At 46.2% G+C, this 9,473-nt stretch overlaps 1 protein-coding gene across 2 annotated transcripts; it reads right to left on the reverse strand.

The window, feature by feature from the left end:
- Positions 1-6,925: 6,925 nt before the first annotated feature.
- Positions 6,926-9,129, reverse strand: LOC133923977 (uncharacterized). Of its 2 annotated transcripts, none has more exons than XM_062369311.1 (2): positions 8,969-9,129; positions 6,926-8,586 (listed from the first exon to the last, which is right to left on the reverse strand). In XM_062369311.1, exon 2 carries the CDS (start codon positions 8,575-8,577, stop codon positions 7,249-7,251), a length of 1,329 nt encoding a protein of 442 aa, XP_062225295.1. In that variant the 5' UTR covers positions 8,578-8,586; positions 8,969-9,129; the 3' UTR covers positions 6,926-7,248. The 2 variants fall into 2 exon arrangements, with proteins under 2 accessions (XP_062225295.1, XP_062225296.1); XM_062369312.1 differs by lacking the exon at positions 8,969-9,129 and adding an exon at positions 8,746-8,957.
- Between the last annotated feature and the right edge of the window lie 344 nt (positions 9,130-9,473).

Below are 9,473 nucleotides of genomic sequence, written 5' to 3' on the forward strand. Positions count from 1 at the left end.
TACTTGAAGCACGGTGGGACTGTTTTCATGTTGTATTATAAATTGAATGGTTCCCTAAGTTTGTAATATTCATTAGATTATGTGTTGAACTCTTGTAATATTGACACATTTTTGTATAATGTAATATTGGAACAACCTAAGTATGTGTTGTAATTTTTTGGACCATGTTGTATTATTTATTATTTGAAGTATCGGACAAACTGAGTATGTGATGTAATATTTGGACCATGTTGTTTATGTATTATTCGGACTACCGGACTACCTGAGTATGTGGTGTAATATTTGGACCATGTTGTAAAATTTAGATCGTTTGTGTCATGTAATATTGGGACTATCTGATTGTTTGTTGTAAGGAAAAAGTCCAATTTACTCCCCCGAACTATGCTAGTGGTCCGGATAACCGCCTAAACTTTCAAACCATCCATTTTACTCCCTTTAAGTTTCAATACCAGATCACTTAACCCCTTGGAGTGGTTTCCCTAAGCGGTTTTGATGATGTGGATGCCATGTCGCCTGGTTTTTTGCCACATGGCGGCCACCTCATCATCTTCCTCCTCACTCTCTCTCATCTACTCCTTGCCCATGCCCTCCTCTACTCTTGTGCCACCGACGTCGCCACCAACGCATCCTCCCGTGTGACCTCCTCTACTGACCTGCTTGGCACCACTAGCCCGACAGCCCGAGCCACGCCACCACTGGCCCGTGCCATCCTGCCATCCTGCCTTGAGCCGTAGCCTCGACCACCCCCATGGCGCCTCAACCACAACCGCACCATGCCGCAACCACCCCCGTGACCTCCTCTACTATGTTACCACACCCCGACCACCTCCATGGCATCCCCGACCATGCCGCCCTCTCCATCTGCAAGGCCCTAGATGAGCACCTACGCCACCCGCACCCCTCCTCTCCCTCCTCCCTTTCCCCTTCCTCTCCGGCCCAGACCGCCATCGTGTGCACCGCCTCCCTCCAAGGGAAGCCCACCTTGGGCTCCCTCCGAGACCCCTTGGTCAGGGCATTGCCTCCCCTCATCGAGGCAGTGCTCGTGCATGTGCCGCCTCGATCGGGGAAGCGCCAGAGCAAGGTGGCCACCGATGGTCCGAGGCTCTGCCCCCATCATGCAAGCTGCGATCTCGCGCACGCATGGGTGCAGCCTCGCTGTCGGGTGTCACCCCCTTCCTGAGCTCCGGGGAGCCCACCCCGAGCATCCCCTCCCCCTACGCGGCTCTGGCCGCTGCTTGGTCGAGTCGCCACCTCCCCCACTCTCTGATTTGGTGGAGAAAGGAAAAAAGAAAGAGAAAGAAAGAAGAGAAGAGAAAGAGAAAAAGAAAAGAAAAGAAAAGCGGGGATGACGTGGCAAAAAACCAGGCGACATGGCCTCCACGTCATCAAAACCACTTAGGTTAACCACTCCAGAGGGTTAAGTGATTCGGTATTGAAAATTCGGAGGAGTAAAATGGACGGTTTGAAAGTTCATGGGGTTATCGGGACCACTGGCATAGTTCGGGGGAGTAAAGTGGACTTTTTTCTTGTTGTAATATTACAAACTGTTGTAATTATTCAGAGTTTTTTGTACAAAATTTGTTGTACTATATGATGTTTTCGAACAAGCTGCTATGTTTCTTCTAATATTGTGTTTCATTTATGCACTATTCTTTGAGTTTTATTTCATTCAAGTTCAATTTTTATTTTGCATGTTCTGAGTTGCATTCTATATGCTTGTCATATTCATTATGTTATGTAGTAGAATATTTTTTTGCTTGTAGGTATGGAGCTCATCGTCCCAGTGATCGATGTGATGCATCAAACACACTTGGAGGGCACTGAGATGTACCCCACCTTGCGTCCACGTACTCTGGACCATTTCTATAGGCTTGACCAGTGTTGGATCCTGAGGTAGTAAGTTCGATCACTGTATATTTGTTGTTCTAAATCCCCTAATGTTTTACTATCATTCATTATTTTTCATAGGTTGAGGGCCTTAGGTCTCCTTTCGGTGGCCCGTCTCCTCAACCCGACTAGGGATGAGTCCCCTCGAATTCCCCTTGATCGGGCACTGTTGACTGCACTTGTGGACCGATGGAGGTCGGGGATGCACAAATTTCACCTGCTCATAGGTGAGATTACCATCACACTGTAGGATGTTTCCATGCTACTGGGTTTGCCCTTAGTGAGGACTGCAGTGTACGGGCCTGGCTTACACGCCGGAAGGAGGGACAAGATGCTTGCTAGGTTATACAGAGTCATCCCTAAGGGTTAGTAGCTAGAGCAAGTGGACTTCAACTTGAAGCATGGCCTGTCAAAGGCCTGGCTCAAGTAGTTGCAGGTGAACTGCCTCACACCTGAGTCAGAGGACTAGAGGTTGAGCCGTCACCTAGATACGTACCTACTGTGGCTGTTCGGTTGGGTCCTCTTCACCAGCACACACCATGACACAGTCGATAAGTGGTTCATCTTCTTCACGCAGTAGATTGTAGATGTACCCCTAGAGCAGGTCCCTCAGTATAGTTGGGGCTCTACAGTCCTAGTGCAGATGTATTGAGCGTTGTGTGAGGCCTGCTACAGGAGAAGTGTCTCTGCGTTGATCGTAGTTTGTTTGTTGCTCGTGAATCTATGGTCATACGAGCACTTCAACCACAACTGAGCTCGTACAATGAGTATGACAATTCTTTCTACTTCCTCAACAAGTTTGGCTTGCACGACGCAATGGACGGCCCTCTGATGCGTTCGGTCTGGTGCAAGCATGACATAAGTAATAGAAGTTGACACAACTTTGTAAGTACCATTCTTTCATTATGGTTATATGCCTGACACTATACTTTTTGATGCAGCTAAGGTGGGCGACGACGATGACACCTGCTACATACCCTCAGTTCATTTCTGCATCCGACCAGCTACAGACGAACATGGTGCGGTGGACACCATACGACAATGAGGCGATCACGATGCGTGCACCTCTTGGCCTCTCTGAGTTGTGCCACAGGGACTAGACCCTTTGTCTTACGAGGCGACGGTTGGTCTTCGACGTCACGGTCGAGCCATACTACCCAAACAAAGGGACAACACTCACTTGTAAGTATTTGATGGTACAAGTGCTTTACTAATCAAGTTTACAGTTCTATAATAGTAACTTTATCTTACATGATAATGAGGAAGGGACAGGGCATTGCATATGATGCAACCTAGATGGTTAAGATGCAGTCGTGAGTGGACCAGTGGGCGGACACGACTGCAGATGTCCATGTCCCCAGCAACCCTTTTGACTCATCGAAAGAGGATGCGTACTTGCACTGGTTCCACATGGTGACGCGGGTTAGGTGCATCCCAGTGCCTCTAGAGGCACCGCACCACGACCTGGAGATCACCGATACTTTCACTACAGAGCCAGCGGAGGTGTACCATGCTTTGGTACGTGAGGCTAGTTATATTGCACTGACTTGCATTCTTATATTAAATGTGTTGTCTCCTGCATTACAGTCAAACACGTGCAGAAGCGTTGGTATGGAGCCACTAGACTTTGTGGATCACTGGGAGTCGATCATACCTCGGGTTGACCTGACAGATCTAATGGCAGGTCTGCATTGGCTCGCATGGCGTTGCCTTGATGGGTTTTGCCACGCTTCATGCCAGAGGTTACTGGACATCGTCGATCCTAGCACACACATAAGGTCTTCGGCATGCACTCAGTCTATGGCACCACGCCTCTACACGGAACCAGTGTTATCTCGGCCACTAGCGATGCGCTACATGCTGACTCCAAGTTTCCGCTCAAGTGGTACAATTCCAGGTTCATCACTCACAATTTCATAACTCTAGGTTGGCAACTGACAAATTTAATTATTATGTGATGCACAATACTTAACATGTTACTACCATACAACAATTATAGAATCCTTCGACGCTGCATTAGGCTGATGCATTCCCTACTGGATGACTGCTTTGTCGTTACGCACGACGAGGAGGGGCCATCGCAGACAACAGGGCACCTCTATCGATGCAGCCGTCACAGTCCAACCCCCTACAGACGCTGTGTGGCCTCGCCACCCTCCACGCAAGCCCCTAGCGTACTCTTTTTACCAAGTGCATCACAGAGCAGCTAGCCAGCATGGGCACCCGAGCGTGGCTAACAAACGTGCCCATGCCCATGGCGATGCCCCTTGACTACGCCATTACATAGTAGTTGGAAATGTTCATATTATTTATATTATGTGGTTGTCATATCATGTGAGATGTTTATGTCATTTATGTGTTATCAACCATATGTTTTATTACCTGTGTTCTCGTTCCATCCTAAAGCATAGCATCGTACAACCGTATATGCTTTTAAACCATATCAGCGTCCCATCCTATCAGGCAATAAATCGTTCACTTGCAACTTTCCAAATAAAAACCCTTCGTATACTACTATTACGCTTGCAACTAGAATACAACGTTACATGACAGGGTATAATTTATTCAATTACAAACTATATGGTACAAGAAAATATAACTTAATGCTAAGGCAACACATTGGGATACATTTGTCCTAGTCATACTGGCTTAGAATGAACTACGAAGACTCTCCTGACTCCCATCATCCCCCATCACCATTATGCATCAGTGGTGGTGGTGGATGAGGAGGATGAAACTTTTGGTGACACAAGTAAGAGCACCAGAGATCGAGGCATACGGTAGGATCGTTGATGTGGATGACCATCTCATCCTCCTCTAGAAGGATTGGAATAGCATTAACCTCCCACTACAGGTCGAAGATACGGTCTTGCAGGTGAAGATGTATTCCTAGATGTTTTGTTGAATGGGAGGCTGGACCCATCTCGTGTAGTGGTAGCTCTCATTGTCATCTGACTCCTGCAAGAACATAGAAATTATGGACTAAAATGTTCTACAATACAATACAGAACTTGTTGGCAATCTCAACCTTCCAAGAGGACATTGGAAGAATTGACAACCTTTGTTAATGTTACCAATACATCTACACAACGTAGTCATATCCATGAGAGCACTTCAACCACTCATTTTTCAGGTTGTCGTAAGTCCTCAGATGATAGGGTGACCGAAACTCACTCGTCCCCTGCAAAGGGAAGTTCTCGAGTGGCTACTCATACGTACTAAGACCAAAGGAACCTGACCACATCACTGGTGCCCTCCCTACGCCAGTAGACCCTCTACTTCTTTCGCTCCCACCTCTAGCAGCCATTGTTTCTTTCTGGCTAAGTTCCAACTAAGAGAATCCTTTTATAGATGCAATACCGTGAATTAACTATGCTACCATTACCGTTAAGCCTTACGTATGACGCCTATCATAATGTTTAACCCTAATCCAATGATTTATAATATAATCTTTTCATAACTTGATGAATTTTCAGAACCAGGATTTTCAAAAGTAGCTTTTTCAGATGTAAGCTTTTCAGAAGTAGGCTTTCCAGACATAGGTTTTTTAGATGTGGCCTTTTCAGAAGTAGACTTTTCAGATGTAGCCTTTTCAAACATAGCCTTTTCAGATGTAGTCTTTTTAGACGTAGTCTTTTCAGAAGTAGGCTTTTCAGACGTAGGCTTTTTAGATGTAGCCTTTTCTGAAGTAGACTTTTCAGAATGAGCCTTTTTAGACTTAAGATTTCAAACGAAATCTCCATGGACTCAGTCCGTAAACTAGCATTGATTTTCTGTATAAATAACAGGCTATGAGGCAACTTGTCCCAACAAACCAAAGTCTTCCCCTCTTAATGAAATAGCCTCTGATCCTCGCTCGAAGAAGTCAATGCCAGATCTTTTGCCTACTGGGGTGGAAGTTTCGATGTGCTAGTGTGGGAGATCTTTGTAAGGTTAGGCAGTCCAATGACTTCTCGAACACCTATGATAGGAAGTTCTTCATGTGCTCCAACTGCGAGTACAACCCACCGAAGGGCAGCATCTGTGGTGGCTACTACAACCAGGTACTCACATATTGCAGAATTAAAACACAACTATGTGTCGTTTACCACTTACGATTTTTTTCTTCTTTGGAAGTCTCCGTTGCCACTATACGACTTCATGCAATGGATCAATAATGAGAAGAATGAAGCTGATGTGTTCCTTGTGCACACCCAACACTGGGTAGCATGGAGACAATTCCATGAATTGGAAACCGACGAAAGGAGAGAGGCGACCTGTAAACGCCTACAAGAGGAAGGGCAAAAGAGCAGAGAGGAGCAGAACCGCCTCAAAGCAGAGGCGCGTGAGGCAGATAGGGAGCAGAAGCGCGAGAGGGCACGTCAGGCTCGTGAAGCTGGACTTGAGGCAGCGAGGAAGGGAAAGTACTCACGCTATACTCAATAGAGTGGCATGTTAGATTTAGAATCGGTACATGCCTAGGTTACTTTCATAATTGTATCATACATGTCAATGTCATTGTTACTTTCTGTATGTGGCTTTTATAATTTTTCTAAGGCAAGTAAGGTTACTCATCGATATATACCTATGATGAAATGAAAAATATACGGAACATGCCACAATCGCTGTTATATTCGGTGTATGGCCTATGGTGCTTCGCATGCTTTAACATTTCAATAATATAAGCAGTATTGTTTAGTGCCGACATATGCCTAACGGGTCCGAAATAGATGTACACTGAGTTTTGCTCCAATTATGCCTCATTAAATACTTTATTCTTTTTAAATAAAAAATTAACTAAAAAATAAATTTTCAAAACAAATTTTTTAAGAAATAAATAATCTAGAGATGTAACTAAGGAGTCTCACTGTGCCTTTTTTCTTTTATAGCCCTGAGTGAAAACGCTATGTTGTGACCGAGGAGATGGCCATAGTATACCGGAGTCAACTACCACCTCCGGTGTACGAGGTCACCAGTGCAAACCTCATAGATTGCGTAAAGAGTACTAGAACTCTGACGAGACACCAAAGTAGGAATGTCACATCTATACTCCGCAGAGTAGCTTGTACAGAAATCATTTAGCATATTTATAGAGTAAACATTGTATTGGGCCCCAAATAGGCAGTACAAACAATGAAACCGTAGACTAGTCCAATGGCACAAATGTCCCCAACATTCCTTTACATTAGTACACTTTACACCTTACATCACACGACCGTGAAAATATTGGATTCTAGTACCGAGAATGTCATGAAATTTAAGTTTCAAACTGCTGGTCACAATAATAATCATAACTAAAGGACCAGCGTCCACTGAACATGTGAAATTTCATGGTTGGTCATGCCACCAACAGACTAGATAGACTTGATGCCTTGCCACTAATTAAGGCAATGTATTATTTGCCATCAAGGTTCTCCATCTGCCATGAACCTTTGTCCTTGCTCCATCCAGCGAGCCATCAACAACGAGGTTTGTGACAGCAAGGCAGGAGAGCCAGTCCATCTCGTATGGGCAGACGCAGTACCTCTTGGTAACATTCTCATTGTCAATCTTCCTCATAGACCGATCGCTGAGGCAGAACAAGAAGAGACCTTCCCCTTCAATCCAGATCACCACCGCACCACTCTTCCCTCGGAAAATCTCCAACCTGAATTTTGGCCTGGGCTGCATCATTAAGAACCGCATCGGCAAGGAACTTGTCATGTCGATCATCTCAGAAAGGACCCAGTTGTTGGAGGCATCCCCAGACTCAAGTTTGTGCTTCCAGAGTGACATCTGAAGGCCCTTCACGAGGAGCAACAGAATGCCCCTGTCTGCAGAATTCGCCAGCAACAGCACCTTGTTGGACTTTGCTTCAGGTGGAAGCTCTACGTACGACAGCTCTTCTTCGTCCACATGTAGTGTGCAGATATGAGTGGGTGTCAAGCTTTTCCAGCTCCCACAGAGCCAATGGATGCCACCATGGGAAGGAGCAGCAAGGGTCGGCATTAGATAGAGACCAGGCATTAGCTCAGGGGCACTTGTGGGCCTCCACCAGGCTCTGGTCTTTGAGCAGTAGTACACATAGATGAACTTCTTACCTTTGATCCAAATGGAGACCAGACGGAAGGATTGGGACATGCGCCCGTCGAGGCCGACATCGTCAGTGACAAGCAAGGCGTAGTGGTGTGGTGGCATATCTTGAAGGTTAGGGATGTGAAACACTTCACCGGTGAGAGGATTACAAACGCACAGCACGTCAGGCCTGGCACGACCATCCGTGCCTTGTGAGCGACGACAGAGGGCCAAGAAGCTATCTTGGGATGCAACGGGCTCATAGAAGTTGAGGCTTGCACCAATACCCGGAATAAAAGTGCCAAGCGACATTGGACTGACTGCATTGCAACCCTCTTTGCTGCCACTGAATTGAAGCAATTCTGACGTGGGTATGAAGCTCGGTGCCAAGCAACGGTTTTTGTCCATGTGGTGCTGCCACAAGTGCGAGGGAGCCTCGGAGCTCTCTTGGTAGAAGAAACCAAGGAGGAGGGACGAGGTGAAACCATGATCCCCGTGCCGCCTCTTGAGGCCATCAAGAAAGGTAGAATCCTTTATGAGATTGCGCCATAACTTGTAGGATGAAGCAGCGCGCACGAGGGAGGCTGGATCAGATATGTGTGTTGGGATCTTGGAGATGATGTCCATCGGAAGATGCGGCTTCTCGTCGTCCTCCATGATCCCTTCCTGGAAAGAAAGCAAGGCGGTATGTATGTTAAATTCGTGTTATGAGCTGAAGAATTGCTCGAAAAGAGTCAAAAACAAGTTACTTCCTTAATTAGATGCACTCTAATAGAATTGTCCAATAGGAAAAATGTAGACTTTAAAAGCTTAATCAAACTATACATCTGGATGCACCCCAATAAGAAGATGGAGCTGCAGGAGAGGGAGAGCGAAGTACAAAAGCTCAGTCGGTGCGAAGGACACGATGGCCCGCCTCGATTCCGATGTCTAGCTCTACGCCACTGTAACGAGTGCAAAGAGGAAGGAAACTCCGATCGAGAGCTCCAACGCGGCCGGCGACCAACTCTACTCCAGTACTCAACCAACCAATCACGAAGAAGCGTACCCGCGATGTGGAAGCTCCCGCCAACACCTCCTGCGCTGGAGCCGGCGCCTCTGATCTAGAGAAGAAGGGACAAGGGTAGGGGAAAGGTGCTCATGCTGCTTGTTTTATTGCTTGGGTTGGGTGCGGCACTTTTAGTGACCAGTGCGTCCCATACGAAAATTCCCACGCTGACGAGGACTTCACTCAGCAACAATGGACAGGTATGCAGGCCGTGCGTGCTTAATATATCAAAGGATCCATTCGCTTGATTTGGCAGATTTATAAACAGCTTTTGTTTTTAAAAATCATCTATAAGCATATCTGATCTGAACGAGTTTTGGTTCCGTAATAAGATGCGCCCATGGATGGGCGCGAAACGTAGATGGAAATTATACAACACGTCGTATGGCATTTGGTCGTGTTTTAAGACGCCTCCAAACACCAAAAATGCCTAAGCAAAGTTTTGGAGGCGCTCTTAAAAAGTTAAGAATGTCGGTGAAGAGGAAAGTCAGCCCTAGCGTTTTAT

Source organism: Phragmites australis, chromosome 7 (assembly GCF_958298935.1).
Source record: "Phragmites australis chromosome 7, lpPhrAust1.1, whole genome shotgun sequence".
NCBI lineage: Eukaryota > Viridiplantae > Streptophyta > Magnoliopsida > Poales > Poaceae > Phragmites > Phragmites australis.